The sequence below is a fragment of the Chlorocebus sabaeus genome, chromosome 2 (assembly GCF_047675955.1).
Source record: "Chlorocebus sabaeus isolate Y175 chromosome 2, mChlSab1.0.hap1, whole genome shotgun sequence".
In the NCBI taxonomy this organism is placed as follows: Eukaryota; Metazoa; Chordata; class Mammalia; order Primates; family Cercopithecidae; genus Chlorocebus; species Chlorocebus sabaeus.
This window is the reverse complement of record NC_132905.1, coordinates 62262447-62281843: the sequence shown is the minus strand read 5'-3', so window position 1 is coordinate 62281843 and position 19397 is coordinate 62262447. Positions and strand designations below refer to the sequence as shown.

Sequence of the window (19397 nt, the reverse complement as noted above, 5' to 3'; positions counted from 1 at the left end):
ATCTCTGGACTGAAATCAAGGCATCAGCAGAACTGCTCCTTCTGGAGATTCTAAGAGAGAGCATATTCCCTTTCTCTTTTGGCTTCTGGTTGCTGCCAGCATCACTGGCCTGTCAGCAGCATAGCTTAAATCTTCAACGCCAGTGTCTTTAAATCTCTCTGTGTTCCATTTTCACATTGCCTTCTCACAATTATGGTACCAGATTACTAACCAATCTGTATTAGTCATCTAACAAATTACCTAAACTTAGTGATTTCAAACAACAAACACTTATCGTCTCAAGTTGTCTGTGAGTCAGGATTCTAGACATGGTTTAGGTTGAGAGACCTTGGTTTAAGGTCTCTTGTAAGGCTGCAATCAAGGTGTCTACCAATAGTGCAATAATCCAAAGGCTCAACTGGAGAAGAATCCACTTCAAGCTTACTGCCATGTCTATTGGCAGGCCTCAGATCCTTGCGGGCAACTGGTTGAAGACATCAGATATCTGCTACATGGGCTTCTCCATAGGACAGCTCACAACATGGCAGCTGCTTCTCCTCAAGAAGCAGGAGAGAGGGGAAGAAGAAAATACAAGCCACAATTTCTTTATAAGCTAATTTCAGAAGTGGCATCCTGTTAGTTTTACTTTTTCATTAGAAGTGAGTCACTAGATCCAGGGGAGGGGATTACATAGTGGTGTGAATGCCAGGAGCTGGAGATCATCTTAAAGGTTGACTACCACAGCCGCTCTCAGTAACTAAGAGGACATGCAGACAAAATGTCAGTAAGGATACAAAAGATTTGATCAATGTGATTAACAAATTTGATGTAATTGAGCACTGCACCCAACAACTGAAAAACACGTATCTTTTTCAAGCTCACGTGAAATATTAACTAAAATTAATCATGGGCTTGGTCAAGAAGCAAGTCTCAACAAATTTTGAAATATCAAAATTAAATAAGTATGTGTTCTGATCATTGTGGAATTAAACTATAAATATTTACAAAAAGATAATTAGAAAATCCTCATATGTTAAGAATTTGGGGAATGATCTAAATAACTGATTTATCAAAAAAGAAATTGCCACGGATACTAGAAAATATTTTGGACTAAATAATAATTAAAATACTGCACACGAAACTTGAGGCATATAGTTACTGCTGTACTTGGAATTTATAGCCTTAAACTCCTATGTCAGAAAAATAAAAATGATTGAAACCCAGTAATAAAAGCATCCATTACAACAATTTAATAAAACAGTGACAAAGGTTTAATTTTAGTGTGGTCAAAATTTCAACCTTTTCCTTTATGGTTATAGCTTTCAGTGCTTGTTTAAGAAATCTTTCCTTGGGGGGCAGAGCAAGATGGCCGAATAGGAACAGCTCCAGTCTCCAACTCCCAGCGCGAGCGACACAGAAGACCGGCGATTTCTGCATTTTCAACTGAGGTACTGGGTTCATCTCACTGGGGAGTGCCAGACAATCGGTGCTGGTCAGCTGCTGCAGCCCAACCAGCGAGAGCTGAAACAGGGCGAGGCATTGCCTCACCTGGAAAGCGCAAGGGGGAAGGGAATCCCTTTTCCTAGCCAGGGGAACTGAGACACACAACACCTGGAAAATCGGGTAACTCCCACCCCAATACTGCGCTTTAAGCAGACAGGCACACCAGGAGATCATATCCCACACCTGGCTGGGAGTGTCCCACACCCACGGAGCCTCCCTCATTGCTAGCACAGCAGTCTGTGATCTACCGGCAAGGCAGCAGCGAGGCTGGGGGAGGGGTGCCCGCCATTGCTGAGGCTTAAGTAGGTAAACAAAGCTGCTGGGAAGCTCGAACTGGGTGGAGCTCACAGCAGCTCAAGGAAACCTGCCTGTCTCTGTAGACTCCACCTCTGGGGACAGGGCACAGTAAATAATAACAAACGCAGCAGCTCTGCAGACGCAAACGACTCTGTCTGACAGCTTTGAAGAGAGCAGTGGATCTCCCAACACGGAGGTTGAGATCTGAGAAGGGACAGACTCCCTGCTCAAGTGGGTCCCTGACCCCTGAGTAGCCTAACTGGGAGACATCCCCCACTAGGGGCAGTCTGACACCCCACACCTCACAGGGTGGAGTACACCCCTGAGAGGAAGATTCCAAAGCAAGAATCAGACAGGTACACTCGCTGTTCAGAAATATTCTATCTTCTGCAGCCTCTGCTGCTGATACCCAGGCAAACAGGGTCTGGAGTGGACCTCAAGCAATCTCCTACAGCTACAACCTACAGCTGAGGATCCTGACTGTTAGAAGGAAAACTATCAAACAGGAAGGACACCTACACCAAAACCCCATCAGTACATCACCATCATCAAAGACCAGAGGCAGATAAAACCACAAAGATGGGGAAAAAGCAGGGCAGAAAAGCTGGAAATTCAAAAAATAAGAGCGCATCTCCCCCGGCAAAGGAGCGCAGCTCATCGCCAGCAACGGATCAAAGCTGGATGGAGAATGACTTCGACGAGATGAGAGAAGAAGGCTTCAGTCCATCAAACTTCTCAGAGCTAAAGGAGGAATTACGTACCCAGCGCAAAGAAACTAAAAATCTTGAAAAAAAAGTGGAAGAATTGATGGCTAGAGTAATTAATGCAGAGAAGCTCACAAACGAAATGAAAGAGACAAAAACCATGGCACGAGAAATACGTGACAAATGCACAAGCTTCAGTAACCGTCTCGATCAACTGGAAGAAAGAATGTCAGCGATGGAGGATCAAATGAATGAAATGAAGCGAGAAGAGAAACCAAAAGAAAAAAGAAGAAAAAGAAATGAACAAAGCCTGCAAGAAGTATGGGATTATGTAAAAAGACCAAATCTACGTCTGATTGGGGTGCCTGAAAGTGATGGGGAAAATGGAACCAAGTTGGAAAACACTCTTCAGGATATCATCCAGGAGAACTTCCCCAACCTAGTAGGGCAGGCCAACATTCAAATCCAGGAAATACAGAGAACGCCACAAAGATACTCCTCGAGAAGAGCAACTCCAAGACACATAATTGCCAGATTCACCAAAGTTGAAATGAAGGAAAAAATCTTAAGGGCAGCCAGAGAGAAAGGTCGGGTTACCCACAAAGGGAAGCCCATCAGACTAACAGCAGATCTCTCGGCAGAAACTCTTCAAGCCAGAAGAGAGTGGGGGCCAATATTCAACATTCTTAAAGCAAAGAATTTTAAACCCAGAATTTTATATCCAGCCAAACTAAGTTTCATAAGTGAAGGAGAAATAAAATCCTTTACAGATAAGCAAATGCTTAGAGATTTTGTCACCACTAGGCCTGCCTTACAAGAGACCCTGAAGGAAGCACTAAACATGGAAAGGAACAACCGGTACCAGCCATTGCAAAAACATGCCAAAATGTAAAGACCATCAAGGCTAGGAAGAAACTGCATCAACTAACGAGCAAAATAACCAGTTAATATCATAATGGCAGGACCAAGTTCACACATAACAATCTTAACCTTAAATGTAAATGGACTAAATGCTCCAATTAAAAGACACAGACTGGCAAACTGGATAAAGAGTCAAGACCCATCAGTCTGCTGTATTCAGGAGACCCATCTCACACGCAGAGACATACATAGGTTCAAAATAAAGGGATGGAGGAAGATTTACCAAGCAAATGGAGAACACAAAAAAGCGGGGGTTGCAATACTAGTCTCTGATAAAACAGACTTTAAACCATCAAAGATCAAAAGAGACAAAGAAGGCCATTACATAATGGTAAAGGGATCAATTCAACAGGAAGAGCTAACTATCCTAAATATATATGCACCCAATACAGGAGCACCCAGATTCATAAAGCAAGTCCTTAGAGACTTACAAAGAGACTTAGACTCCCATACAATAATAATGGGAGACTTCAACACTCCACTGTCAACATTAGACAGATCAACGAGACAGAAAGTTAACAAGGATATCCAGGAATTGAACTCATCTCTGCAGCAAGCAGACCTAATAGACATCTATAGAACTCTCCACCCCAAATCAACAGAATATACATTCTTCTCAGCACCACATCGTACTTACTCCAAAATTGACCACGTAATTGGAAGTAAAGCACTCCTCAGCAAATGTACAAGAACAGAAATTATAACAAACTGTCTCTCAGACCACAGTGCAATCAAATTAGAACTCAGGACTAAGAAACTCAATCAAAACCGCTCAACTACATGGAAACTGAACAACCTGCTCCTGAATGACTACTGGGTACATAACGAAATGAAGGCAGAAATAAAGATGTTCTTTGAAACCAATGAGAACAAAGATACAACATACCAGAATCTCTGGGACACATTTAAAGCAGTGTGTAGAGGGAAATTTATAGCACTAAATGCCCACAAGAGAAAGCAGGAAAGATCTAAAATTGACACTCTAACATCGCAATTAAAAGAACTAGAGAAGCAAGAGCAAACACATTCGAAAGCTAGCAGAAGGCAAGAAATAACTAAGATCAGAGCAGAACTGAAGGAGATAGAGACACAAAAAACCCTCCAAAAAATCAATGAATCCAGGAGTTGGTTTTCTGAAAAGATCAACAAAATTGACAGACCACTAGCAAGACTAATAAAGAAGAAAAGAGAGAAGAATCAAATCGATGCAATTAAAAATGATAAAGGGGATATCACCACCGACCCCACAGAAATACAAACTACCATCAGAGAATACTATAAACACCTCTACGCAAATAAACTGGAAAATCTAGAAGAAATGGATAATTTCCTGGACACTTACACTCTTCCAAGACTAAACCAGGAAGAAGTTGAATCCCTGAATAGACCAATAGTAGGCTCTGAAATTGAGGCAATAATTAATAGTCTACCAACCAAAAAAAGTCCAGGACCAGATGGATTCACAGCTGAATTCTACCAGAGGTACAAGGAGGAGCTGGTACCATTCCTTCTGAAACTATTCCAATCAATAGAAAAAGAGGGAATCCTCCCTAACTCATTTTATGAGGCCAACATCATCCTGATACCAAAGCCTGGCAGAGACACAACAAAAAAAGAGAATTTTAGACCAATATCCCTGATGAACATCGATGCAAAAATCCTCAATAAAATACTGGCAAACCGGATTCAGCAGCACATCAAAAAGCTTATCCACCATGATCAAGTGGGCTTCATCCCTGGGATGCAAGGCTGGTTCAACATTCGCAAATCAATAAACATAATCCAGCATATAAACAGAACCAAAGACAAGAACCACATCATTATCTCAATAGATGCAGAAAAGGCTTTTGACAAAATTCAACAGCGCTTCATGCTAAAAACGCTCAATAAATTCGGTATTGATGGAACGTACCTCAAAATCATAAGAGCTATTTATGACAAACCCACAGCCAATATCATACTGAATGGGCAAAAACTGGAAAAATTCCCTTTGAAAACTGGCACAAGACAGGGATGCCCTCTCTCACCACTCCTATTCAACATAGTGTTGGAAGTTCTGGCTAGGGCAATCAGGCAAGAGAAAGAAATCAAGGGGATTCAGTTAGGAAAAGAAGAAGTCAAATTGTCCCTGTTTGCAGACGACATGACTGTATATTTAGAAAACCCCATTGTCTCAGCCCAAAATCTCCTTAAGCTGATCAGCAACTTCAGCAAAGTCTCAGGATACAAAATTAATGTGCAAAAATCGCAAGCATTCTTATACACCAGTGACAGTCAAACAGAGAGCCAAATCAGGAATGAACTTCCATTCACAATTGCTTCAAAGAGAATAAAATACCTAGGAATCCAACTTACAAGGGATGTAAAGGACCTCTTCAAGGAGAACTACAAACCACTGCTCAGTGAAATCAAAGAGGACACAAACAAATGGAAGAACATACCATGCTCATGGATAGGAAGAATCAATATCGTGAAAATGGCCATACTGCCCAAGGTAATTTATAGATTCAATGCCATCCCCATCAAGCTTCTTCACAGAATTGGAAAAAACTGCTTTAAAGTTCATATGGAACCAAAAAAGAGCCCGCATCTCCAAGACAATCCTAAGTCAAAAGAACAAAGCTGGAGGCATCACGCTACCTGACTTCAAACTATACTACAAGGCTACAGTAACCAAAACAGCATGGTACTGGTACCAAAACAGAGATATAGACCAATGGAACAGAACAGAGTCCTCAGAAATAATACCACACATCTACAGCCATCTGATCTTTGACAAACCTGAGAGAAACAAGAAATGGGGAAAGGATTCCCTATTTAATAAATGGTGCTGGGAAAACTGGCTAGCCATAAGTAGAAAGCTGAAACTGGATCCTTTCCTTACTCCTTATACGAAAATTAATTCAAGATGGATTAGTGACTTAAATGTTAGACCTAATACCATAAAAATCCTAGAGGAAAACCTAGGTAGTACCATTCAGGACATAGGCATGGGCAAAGACTTCATGTCTAAAACACCAAAAGCAACGGCAGCAAAAGCCAAAATTGACAAATGGGATCTCATCAAACTAAAGAGCTTCTGCACAGCAAAAGAAACCACCATCAGAGTGAGCAGGCAACCTACAGAATGGGAGAAAATTTTTGCAATCTACTCATCTGACAAAGGGCTGATATCCAGAACCTACAAAGAACTCAAACAAATTTACAAGAAAAAAACAAACAACCCCATCCAAAAGTGGGCAAAGGATATGAACAGACATTTCTCAAAAGAAGACATTCATACAGCCAACAGACACATGAAAAAATGCTCATCATCACTGGCCATCAGAGAAATGCAAATCAAAACCACAATGAGATACCATCTCACACCAGTTAGAATGGCGATCATTAAAAAGTCAGGAAACAACAGATGCTGGAGAGGATGTGGAGAAATAGGAACACTTTTACACTGTTGGTGGGATTGTAAACTAGTTCAACCATTATGGAAAACAGTATGGCGATTCCTCAAGGATCTAGAACTAGATGTACCATATGACCCAGCCATCCCATTACTGGGTATATACCCAAAGGATTATAAATTATGCTGCTATAAGGACACATGCACACGTATGTTTATTGCAGCACTATTCACAATAGCAAAGACTTGGAATCAACCCAAATGTCCATCAGTGACAGATTGGATTAAGAAAATGTGGCACATATACACCATGGAATACTATGCAGCCATAAAAAAGGATGAGTTTGTGTCCTTTGTAGGGACATGGATGCAGCTGGAAACCATCATTCTTAGCAAACTATCACAAGAACAGAAAACCAAACACCGCATGTTCTCACTCGTAGGTGGGAACTGAACAATGAGATCACTTGGACTCGGGAAGGGGAACATCACACACCGGGGCCTATCATGGGGAGGGGGGAGGGGGGAGGGATTGCATTGGGAGTTATACCTGATGTAAATGACGAGTTGATGGGTGCAGCACACCAACATGGCACAAGTATACATATGTAGCAAACCTGCACGTTGTGCACATGTACCCTACAACTTGAAGTTTAATAATAATAAATTAAAAAAAAAAAAAAAAAAAAAAGAAATCTTTCCTTAATCCTTTAAATCCTGAAGACATACTCTTACATAGCTTCCTATAGTTAAGCTTTATAGTTTTGCCTTTCACATTTAGTCTGAATCCCCATATTTGTGATATGAGATTTTATTTTTCCCCATATGAATATCTAATTGTTCCAACTTCATTTATTTTAAAAATTTCCCTTTTCTTCACTGCTCTGCAGTGCAAACTTGTCAAAAATTAAGCATTCATATGATGGATCTGATTTGGGGTTCTAATTTTTTCCATGTTTTCTTTGTTCGTTCCTTCAAACACCACTATCTTGATAACTACAGCTCTGTAATAAGTTTTAGTACTTGGTAGAACAAGTCATCCCACCTTATTCTTTTTGGTTATGCTTGGCCGTTTTCATTTCCATGAAAAGTTTAGAATACCTTTGTCAAGTTCAGCACACACTCACATATGCACACACACATAATTTATGGGATTTTAATTGTGATTACACTGACTTCTTATCAACTGGGAATAATTCAAATGTTTGTATCTTCATATATGCCTACGCATACATTTCTTTATTTTTACAATATTATTTTCTATCAATGAACATGGTATGTCTTTTCATTCATTAAATCCTTTATAATGTCATTCAATAAAGTTTTGTAGTTTTTACTATAGACATGGTACACCTCTTGTCAGATTGATTCCTCCACGCTTTATATTTTTAATATTATTATAAATGAGATCATTTAAAAATGTTTTTAATTTTCTAATGTTTGTTAAAATTGAATTTACATCGATTTTGTACTTAGAAAACTTGTTAAATTCTCATATTATTTCAAAAATTTTGTCTATAGATTCTTTTGACCTTTCTTGAGGCATAATGGTATCATGTAGTAATAATAACAGTTTAACATATTTCATCCTAATCTTTATATGTTTTATATTCCTTTATGACTTCTTAAGCAAATTAGAATCTCTGATAAAAGATTGGATTTAATTTCTGGTGGCAAGCCAGATTACACCAACTTGATTTCAAAGCTTTCAATGTTTTACCTTTGATTATAATGTTTGTTGTATTTTAAAAATTAGGATGAACTATATATTGCCTATATTCTATCATTTTTCATATAATAAAAATAGCAATTGCATATGGTTCAATCTAATGGATTATCTCTATCAGATTAATTCACCTCTATTCTTAGTTTACAAATAATTTCTAAACATAAATATTAACATTTAATGTTTTTCTTGCATCTGTTGAAATGGTAATATGGTTCTACTGTCTTTCAATTTGGAAATGTGATGAATAACATTATTTGATATTCTTTTTTATTTTTATTTTTATTTTTTTGAGACCGTGTCTTGCTTTTTCACCCAGGCTGGAGTGCAGCGGTGCAATCTCAGCTCACTGGAGCCTTGACCTCCTGAGCTCAAGTGGTCCTCCCACCTCAGCCTCCCCAGCAGCTGGAACTACATGCCCATGCCACCACACCTGGCTAGTTTTTGTATTTTTTGTAGAGATGTGGTTTTGCAATGTTTCCCAGTCTGATTTTCTAACATTAATTCAACTTTTTATTCCTGAAATAAAACCACTCTGGTGATAGTGTGTTATTCAGTTTGCTGAAGTTTGTCTGGGATTTTTTAACGTATATTCAGAATTAAGATAATAATCTATGTGTTTTCTTTATATTATTCTTGTTGGAATTTTGTTGTTGAAGTTATGCTATCTTCAAAAAATGAGTTGGGAAGTCTATCTGCTTTTTCTATTTTTTAGAAAAGATTACATAAGATAAAATTTATTCATTACATAAATGTTTGGCAGATCTTTCCAGTGAAGTCATCTAGATCTAGAATTTTCATTACAGGAAAATTTTTTTAATTACTGATTCAGTTTCTTTAATAATTTTGATACTGCCCAGGTTTCTTATTTCTTCTTATTCACTTCTGATAAGCTACATTTTTCCAGGTAGTTTTTCACTTTTTCTAAATTTTATATTTTATATTGGCAAAAGCTATTCAATATATCCAATTTTTATCATTTTAATGCCTGCAAGGTTTATAGTAATGCCCCTTTTGCACATCTGTGATTGTATGTCTCTCTCTCTCTCTCTCTCTCAATATTTTATTTCCTCTCTTCATTTTCACCAGAGAATTATATGTTTTCAAAGAAGCAACTTTTGGTTTTGTTGATCCTCTATGTTTTATGCTTGCTTTTTGTTTCATTCACATTACCTTATATGTATTACTTCCTTTCCTCTCCTATTTACTGATTGCTTTTAAGTTTTGTTTTATGTTTCTCGTCGTGTATAATTTGATCCTTATTATAGTTACCTTTATAAATCTTTAAAGTCAACTTTACAAATCTCAATGAATTGTGTTTTTAGGATCTTGTCTTAAAGTTCTTTTCCAACTCAGAGACATATAGATATTCCCTTATTTTTTCCTTCTTATAGTTTTATTAAATTTTAGATTTAAGAATTTAATCTGTTTGGAATTTATTCTGTGTTCAGTCAAATATAATAATTTTAAAATTTTTATTCATTTGGTTTTCTAATCTATCAGTTTTTTAGTCAGCAAATAGATTCACTTAAGTTTTTTGTGTCAGTTTACATTATATTTTTTCTTTCTCCTCAATTATTGTTTATTCATCACTTTTTGTTTCATTGCTTAGGCCAGACTCTCCAGTACATCATTGAATAGATACAATGAGAGTAGGTATCCTGTTGTTGCTGACTAAAGGACATTCTTATAAAGTTGCACATTAAAGATATTTTGTTTTAGAATTTTTGGTAGATAAGCATTAGGCTAAGAACACTTCCTTCTATTCCTTGTTGTCTAAACCTTATTAAATGAGAATGGGTAAGTAGGAGTAATCAATACCAAGAGTGAGAAAGATATAGGAATATGGCTTCTGAACAGAGAAACAGTGTCACCTGAGTCAAGATCACAGGCTATGTGGTCAGATAAACCTGTTTTCCGGTCCAGGCTTTGCAAGTTGCTAGTATTTTTTATTTTACCTCTACCAGCTTCAATTTCCTTATCTATAAAATGGACATTATCATACCTAATCACGGACTTGTCAGAATTAAAATTTTATAAGGCACATAGAATACTTTATAGCTTACCAACACTAATTATTTATTCATCTTCCTTCTTGTAGCTCCACCCTCTCTCCCTGTGGTAATAGGCCCCTTGGAGAGGGCCTTGCTCGGGCAGACTGTGAATTTTAGCTGCATGTCCTACGGCTTCTATCCCAGAAATGTCACCCTGAAGTGGTTCAAAAATGGGAAGAAACTCTCATCCCTCCAGACCCATGTGGTTCAGTTAAAGAACAGCAATGCCTACAAAGTCGTCAGTACCACGGAGGTAGTCCCAGCTCTAGATGACCTAAACTCTCATGTTACCTGCAGTGTATACCACCGGAGCTTGCATTACCCTCTTCATGGGAAGGCTGATTTGTCTGAGACCATAATAGGTAGGTAACACCACATGTACCCAGCTTTCACGTGTCTTTGGAGCATAGTTTTTCCCAAATTTGCTCCAGGGAATAGGCTTAAATAATAACAGGTCATTCCAACTACCGAACATCTACTATGTGCTAGGCACAGCGACATGCTAAGTAGGTGCTAAGTAAATGGCCACCAAGCAATAAGCAGATGGATCTGATTGTTTCATGACATCTGAGCATGTGTTCTATGCTATTTCAGTTCCACCCAAGGTGTCCATTCTTCAGCACCCTGCCTCAAATAACAAGATGAATGTCACCTGCCAGGCAGAGAAGTTCTATCCCCAGGACATGCAACTGACATGGCTGAAGGATGGAAGTGTCTCCCAGAGAGATGAGACCCTGACCCCCACCAAGGGCAAAGATGGACTGTACAGCATACAGAGCTCCATCCTGGTGGAAAACAGTGACCATGAGGAGGACACTATGCTCACCTGCCAGGTGGAACAAGACGGATGGCAGAAGATCACCGTAAAAATGACATTTTGGGCCTCTGCTCACCTGGATAGGTCTCAGTTGTAGCCAATAGCAAGGCCTCCATGATTTATTTAAGGAGGCTCCTTCATCTTTCCATAAAATGTTCTTTTTCAGATTTATAAAAGTTTAAATTATAAAAGCAAAGTCCACTCTCTTTCTCATTCTCTTGCTGACTCACACACTCTCACTCTCTCCTTCTCCCTCACACACAGAAGTGCATGCGCACACACACACACAACCCAAAATCGTATAGGTATTTATCAAAAACTAAATCTCTATTAGGAATCAAGTACACCCAATCCAACTCCCTAGAGAGATCTCTCATATATTATTTGTTGCCCTTTCTTTTAAGGTCTCAAACAGGATTTCAGGTACTAGGATTTTAAGGTACAAGGTCATAAGAGGGCTAGATAATGTCTGAAACTCCTGCCAAGACAGGGAGCCTGTGTTTCCTTGAATGATCTTAATGGTTTCTTGCCAGGAGATTTTTTAGTGTTTTCATCATTTTCTGATTAAACCCAGGTCCTTCCTGGTGCTGAAAAGAGCAGCCTTGAAATTCTCTCAATAGGAACACATCTACGTTCCACTTACTGTCAGTGTAGACACATCCTTCTGTGCCCTGATGTGGTGGTGTTCTCCCAGGCTCCAGGCTCTGGGTGTCCCGGGTGTCTGGATCTCCTGCCCTTTCTTGATTCAGAGGGGCAGCAAGGATGAGCACAGTGTTTGACAAACATGAGTTTGATTCTCACTACCTTGTGATCCTGGAAAGTTTCTAAAATCTCTGAGCCTTGATTTTCTCAGCAACATAGAAATCATAATACCTATCTCATAGGACTATGCTGAGTGCTAACAAGGTAATACAAGGTAGTTAAATGGTTGGAGCTGCCTCCTTTTTCCTAGACAAGGCCTAGCCCAGCAGTGTGAGATGCGTGTGTTCTCACCTGGGCTCCTGTCTCAGGTATTTGTGCTGGCAAGGCATAGTGCAATGGGAACCGTTGTCTAAGATGGGCCCTGGGAGCCTCAGAAGGGAAAGTGAAAGTCGTGGAGGATGGACCCCCTTGTGCCCTCTGATGATACTTGTTGCCCACCCTTCCTTTTGTGTGTCTCCTCCTAGGCCACAAGGTGCTGCTGGTGATGGAGTCTTCACCCTCCATTCTACAGGAAGTAGATGGCCTAACTGTAAATTGAGGGGAGGTCCAGGGAGGCAGGACAAGGTTGTGGTCACAGCCTGGTATGGGATCAGGCTAAGGTTAGGGAAGAAGTCATTCCAAGAAGAGCCCACAAGGACACATGGTGCCCAGGTTCATCTGGCGGCAAGAGAGGAATACATCACTCTTACTTCCCCAGGAATTTCCTGGAATACACTAAGAAGCTCCATCTCAGATGTGGTGATGGGGGAAGAGGGACTTGATCAAGCATTTGCAAAAGATGTCTTGAGGAAAGCAGAGGGGATCAGGACCCAAGGAGGAGGCAATGTCTCATTTCACAAGGCTAGATATCAACTCTTTGTCCTCCAGCAACATCCATCCAAGGGAGCATCCAAAATTAAGGGTAGAACCCAGTCCTGACCAAGTGGAGATCAAGGATGAGGTAGCTGTGAGGCTACTACTGTGGTTTAGTTAATCAGTGTCAGGCTCCCAGGGTTTCCAGGGATGGGGGAGCCCCAAAAAGGGGAAAAAAGAAAGGGCAACTGTGGGATCCCTGAACATATAGGGATCCTGTGGCATTAATGCCTCTGGGGAGAGCTAGATCAGAGATCAAACACCTGGGGTCACTGTGAACACTTACCATGAATCCACTGGCTATTTCCTCCTGGGTACAAAACACCTGTTGAGCATTCTCAGTGGGAAAGAGAGTTGAGCCAACCTCTGTTCTCACTGAGGTGTGTACTCTAGCAAGTAAGGAAGACTTCCAACATAAACATCTGATTACAATTCTTACAAGGTACTAAGGGCACTCTCAGTTTATCTACAAAAAGGAGGAGAAGGGAGTGGTCATCTGAAGTTCAGGGAAGAAAGAGCAGCATCTTGGGAGTGAAAGGGCTAGCAGCTGAGGCTGGCAAAGCATTTGGAGCCAGATCAGTCAGGAACAAGAGAAACATCTTTTATTTTCCCTAAGAACAGTGGGAAGCCACTACCAGAGAGAAGCATGGTCAGATTTCTCTAAATTTCTAAAAGTATCACTCTGACTACAGCATAAGGAAAAGACTGAAATAGAGAAAGAGTAAGGGAGGCAAAATGGTAGCCTGTCCAAGCCAGAGATGACAGTGGAGAGAAAGATGCAGGAGGATTTAAGGTCACTATGCACTGAAGGTTTTTGTCCCCTCCAAATTCATATGTTAAATCCTAATGCCCAATATGACAATGTTAGGAGGAAGGCTGTTGTTGGGAGGTGATTCAGTCATCAGGGTAGAGTCATGAATGGGATTAGTGTCCTTATAAAAGAGGCCCCAGAGAGCTCTCTTGCCCCTTCCACCATGTGAGAACACAGTGAGAAGCTGTCTATGAACCAGGAAGTGGGCCCTCACCAAACACCAAATCTGCTGGCTTCTGGGTCTTAGACTTGCCAGGCTTCGGATACGTGAGAGATAAATTCATGTTGCTTAGAAGCCACCCAGTCTATAGTATTCTCTTATAGTGGTCTGAACAGACTAAAGATATATTTAGATTAAAGGATATGGGGAATGGGAGGAGTTATCAAAATCAAAAATGACACCAAGGTTTTCTGGTTTAACAATCAAATCCCATCTCAATGTATGACATACACTGAGATGAGGACACAGAAAAAAGAGCTGATGGTATGTGAGTGATGACTATGCTCTGTAGTTGCTTAGCAGACAGCAGGGCATAGGCATGTGAATGACTTGCCCACTTCCATGCAAATACCACCTAAGTCCAAGATTCTGACCCACTGTTCCTTCTGGCCCCAAAGCCTGCCTTTTAATCCCCGTATTCAGTGGTTCCTGCCAACAAGGAACAGCAAGTCCAGTGAAGGAGGCAGAAGCTAATGAGTGGTGGTAAGGAAAATGTTGCCAAGGGTGCTGTCTAGTTACTATCGCTGCATGGCAAAACACCCCAAAACACAAGGTCAAAAAAACAGGCATTTTATTATGATCAATGACACTATGGGTAAGGAATTCAGACGGGGTATGAGAATGACTTGTCTCTGCTATATGTTGCCTGGGGTCTCAGTTAGGAAACTCACCTGGGGATGATTCAACTGCTGGGTCATCTGGAAGCTTCTTCTTTTACATGTCTGTTGATTGATAATGGATATTGGCTGCATCTTAGCTGGGATGTCAGCTAGAACTCTTACATGTGTCCCTGCAATGTGATCTCTTCATGCATGCTAGTTTGCGCTTCCTCATAGCATGGTGGCAAGGTTCCAAAAATGAGCATCCCAAGAGAGCCAGGTAGAAGTACAGGGAATTATTATGGTCTAGCCTCAGAAGTCACATCACATAGCTTCTGTTACAGTCACAGGCCTGCCCAGACTCAGGGAGAGATAACATATGCCTACATCTCCATGGGAGGAGTGTCAAAGAGCATGAGGGAAGAGGGACCTTGTTGCAATCAGCTCTGGAGAATAGAGTCTGTCATCAGGAAGACAGAGATTAGAGTTAGAACAATGAGTGCTAAATGGAACACTCTGACCAGTTCCTTGTCAAGAAATCCCTCTCAGAAAAAATGTTTAGCAAGCTAGAATAAGGTGTCGAGGGGAGAGGGACACTCATCGTGCTACAGAGTAATCAAATCCCATCGCTGGTTGGCCCCTTTCATTCCACCCCTTGTCATCACCAACATCCGGTCAGCCACTGGCAAGGAGGCAGGGGTCGGGAGCAGTGGGGAAACTAAGTCACAGGAGGCAGTGTCTGGCACTGGGCCCACAGAAGTGATGAGCTCATGGCTAGAGGCTCTGGATGTGATTTCATGTGCAGGTGGCTGCTGCTCAGAAGGAAGAGGGGAGATGCATTCTTGGTGTGAGCATTTCTACAGCTCCTCTACTCCCTTCTCCCAAGAGATGGCCCCAGACTAGGGACAGACAAAAGAGATACCCCTCCTCCCAGCTGTGTTTCTGCATATCACTGTTCCTACAGTATGAGCACCGTAAGGCCCTGCACCTCCCGCTTAACACACACAGGTTTCTTCCCCTTTCCTCTAAAACAGAAGCTATCCTCCTTCTCCCAAGATCTAACTCCTTGCTCACTCAAAGCCACTTCCCCTGTAAGTGTACTTTGAAGAGCCAAAGCCTCCCATCAGACGTGGCTTCAGGCTCATTTTCACAACTGACACCTCTGGAGTGGGGAAAAACAGGGACCCACACCTGTGAAGCCCCATTCCCAGGAGCCCTCCCCCTGACTAGCTGCACAGCTCATCTGAGCCCAGGTCTTGGACCATTACAGGAGGCTGGACACACCTTTCTCTACGACAGACCGTGTTCCTGGGCTCCTGGATGAGGAAGGGTCACCAGCACACCTGACACAAAGTGAGGGGCCCAAAGGGCAGAGTCTCGGTACTAAGGGTGTCTGCCAGGCCCCCTCCAAGCACCTTGGGACCCTTATATCAGTAACTTCTTAGCTTTTGTCTGATTCCTATCTCATAATCTAGAAACTGGAACTGTCATAATGCCACAGCCCTTTCCTCCCATCATAGTAACTTCTTCTTACATCATGGAAGATACAGTTCTGCCTCTCTCAGCAGAGCAGAATCCAGGACCTCCCCAAAACAAACCTACAGGCAGAGCAGGCTCCAGGGTCCACCACGATGCCTGTCCCTGCCTCTCGGCCCTGCCTGAGAGAAACAACAGAAACGATTTCATCCATCCCTGCTGCTGTCTCTGGCTGCTGGGACGCACAGGTGAGTGCCCCCACCCTCAGGTACCATGATGCAGGGATGCTCTCCTGAGTTTGGTGGCGGTACCATTTGGCCACCTGCAGTGGGGCAGATGAATCTCTGTTGTTCTAGGGCCTCTTTGCTGCCCTTTCCTCTTTAAGACACTTCCCTAAATAGTTTGTTTTGTAACATGTGTCTCCAAAGCAAATCCCTCCAGAATTCTTATCGCTTGGAGGGGTTGCTTTCTCTCCTATCCAGGCATTTCCCCGTGACAAGGGTGCCCAGTCCCTCTCACTTCCTACACCCCTGACACCCTGTGAAGGTTCCACGACCCCATAGGCCTGACCTGCAGAACCTGATGCCATCCTGAGGGAAGAAATAGAGGAGCAGCGTTTGACTCCTCGGTCCCCAGGAGGGAGGCAGGGATGCTGTCGTTAAGATGAATACACATAGATGGATAGGTAATTAATAGATAGATTAGATAGATAGATAGATAGATATAACAAGTACTACACATACAATGTGGAACTATTAGAAAAAAATGCTAAATCGTCCTTTTCAGACTAGTAAGTCTCCCAGAATCTCAGTAACCTAAGATTATGTTCTTGATGTGGGCGTTTCTCCTGCCTGTCTACTCCCTTCTCTCCAAAGCTGATCTGGACAGTCAGGAGGGGCGCCCATCCTTCTCCCAGTGGTGTTAACATCTCAGTTTACACTCCACCTAATAAAGTGGTGAAAAGCACAGGCATCTAAAAAAAAAAAAAAGCCAACAAGCCAGGGTTCAAATCCAAGTTTCATCATTTGTAGGCTGTTTGACTATAGATAAGTTACTCAACTTCTCTGTGCCTCTTTTCTTGTCTGTGAAATCAAGATAAATAATAATGCCTTTCCAATAAAGTTGTGGTGAGAATCAAACTAGTTAATTAATATAGTTAAGTGTTTGGAGTAACGTGTAGCACACAGAACCACCTACGTGAACTCTGGCTGTTACAGCCTTTTAGGGCTTAGGAAGTGTGAATATGAGCACATGAAAATCGTCCTGCTGCATCAGGCCATTGCACCACTCACTCTGTGTCTTTGGCAAGTCTATGTCTTCACTTAGAACTCACAAAAGTCATGGGAAATGAGAATAGTCCATCAGGCTTGGTAGAAGAAGGAACTGAAAGCCACAGAAGGGTGTGGGCTTCCTAGAATCACCAGGTTGTCAGGGCTGGAACCTAGCCTACTGGACTTGTGGTTAAAAATGGAAAGTGCATTTCACAGAAGTCCTTCTATGAGCACAGTCCTGAGGGTTTCTCAAAGATTTTCAGGTTTCAGTCTCACAACAAAATTGCATGAGAAGTTTTACTTTCCATGTTGTATACATTACATAGATAGGAAATCAGAGCCTCAGGGAGGTTCTTTTCATCAATGTCAGTCTATTTTCTGTTGCTTAGAATAGAATACATGAAACTGGATGATGCATATAGAAAAAGAACTTATTTCTTATAGTTATAAAGGCTGAAATGTTCAAGGTCAAGGGGCCACATTTGGTGAGAGCCTTCTTTCTGGTGGGGACTCTCTAAAGAGTCCTGAGGCAGCACAGGGTATCTCATGGTGAGGGCACCGAGCATGCTAGCATACTGTACTTGGGTCTGTCTCTCTCTTCTTGTAAAACCAACAGTTCCCCTCCCATGATAACCCATGAATCTATTAATTTACAAAATAATGCAGAGCTCTTACGACCCAATCACCTCTTGAAGACCCTACCTCTCAACATTGCACATTGAGGATTGAATTTCCACAAGAATTTTGGAGGGGACGAATATTTAAACTATAGCAATCAAGCAATAGAGGAGGTATTGAAACCTGGGTCAATGGGATTCCACTAGCTCTTACTTTGACTTCTTCACTGTGCTGCTTCTATATATATCGAACTTTTAACAAAAATAGGATTACACAAAATATGGTGATTTATTTGTTCTTTTAGTCAGTGATAAATTGGGGATCTTTTCCATGTAAATATATATGTGTCTGCAGCATCATCAATACATCCCCAATATATACATCAACATTATCAGTCCAGTCACTACATAGTTTTCCATTTTGTGGTTGCTCCATCATTTTTCTAACTCACTCCTATTCTTGGACATGGGCCTTACATCAAACTTTTCTAGATTGTAAATACTATGATTGCCATTCCTTTACAAAGCATATTCACCCCTGTCTGATTGTTTCTTTCGAATAAGGCCCTAGAAGAGGAATTACTAAGTCAAAGAGTGTGAGTTTTATTGGGAAATTGCATTTCAAAAGTGTTTTTTGGTTTCAAAAGCCATTTCCCAATAAAACGTGAGTGTCTCAATATCAGTAATGCGTTATCTCACCACACACAGCACAGAAGCAGCAGCAATGGACAGGGGGTATTTTGAACATCTGTGACCAAAACAGATTTGGTTAAAGTATCCCCCCACTTTACTTGTTTAAATATGGGTTTGCCACATGTACATAGATCATAAGATCATGACTATAATGCTGTATTGCCATCTGGAGAGATTGTGTCAATTTTTATTCCCATCAGCAGTATGTGGGAGTGCCTGCCTCACCACACCCTTAGCAACACAGAAAATTGGCAATCTTTTTCATGTTTGCTAAGCTAATATTCTAAAAATTGTGGCTGCTCTTAGCTTGCAGGAGGGAGAAATGTTTTATTTTATTTTGTTTTGTTTTTATTGTATTTCAGGATTGCTGTCAAAATAATCCAAACAGGGAAGAAACGTATAAGTAAACAAGAAAAGCCCCATACTCATCTGGCTCCCTGGAGACAGCTACTTTTTAGGAGTTTCATTTGCCTTCTTCAAGAGAGCTTTCTTCCACTGACATAAAATGCCAGCTTGATCGTACAGTGTATCTGTCTATTTACTTGGGTCCAGTTCTAGGTTCTCTCTTCTGTTTTATTGACCTCTCTGCCTGCCTTGGTACCAACCTGCCTCTAGTATTTATTGCAGCCTGAAAATGTGCTCTAACTTTCATATGCTGAAACCTGTGTACATCTTTTGAAAAACTTTTCCAGCTAGTCTGTCATGGAGGTTAGCAATTTGTTTGTGGTTTAATTATGCACTTCACTGGATTACCGGGG

General features: G+C 41.1%; 2 protein-coding genes across 3 annotated transcripts in view; both read left to right on the top strand.

Annotated features, from left to right (window-relative positions):
- SIRPD (signal regulatory protein delta) overlaps positions 1-19397 on the top strand; it is a 38312-nt gene extending 18915 nt beyond the window's left edge. The window contains exons 3-4 of one of the 2 annotated variants that reach the window (XM_037995042.2): positions 16151-16306; positions 19002-19397. In XM_037995042.2, coding sequence (XP_037850970.2) covers positions 16151-16306; positions 19002-19018 — 173 coding nt within the window. In that variant the 3' untranslated portion in view covers positions 19019-19397. Of the gene's footprint in view, positions 1-16147; positions 16307-19001 lie in introns of both variants that reach the window. The other variant, XM_073008831.1, reaches the window with a different exon arrangement.
- Positions 10460-11700, top strand: LOC119618203 (signal-regulatory protein beta-1-like). The gene is made up of 2 exons (XM_037995043.2): positions 10460-10943; positions 11176-11700. Exons 1-2 carry the CDS (start codon positions 10703-10705, stop codon positions 11493-11495), a joined length of 561 nt encoding a protein of 186 aa, XP_037850971.1. The 5' UTR covers positions 10460-10702; the 3' UTR covers positions 11496-11700.

Bases quoted from the DNA above. Each gene is read 5' to 3' on its own strand.
- LOC119618203 (XM_037995043.2), top strand. From the start codon at position 10,703: ATGTCCTACGGCTTCTATCCCAGAAATGTCACCCTGAAGTGGTTCAAA. The intron at 10,944-11,175 runs GTAGGTAACACC...ATGCTATTTCAG, and splicing joins TTTGTCTGAGACCATAATAG to TTCCACCCAAGGTGTCCATT.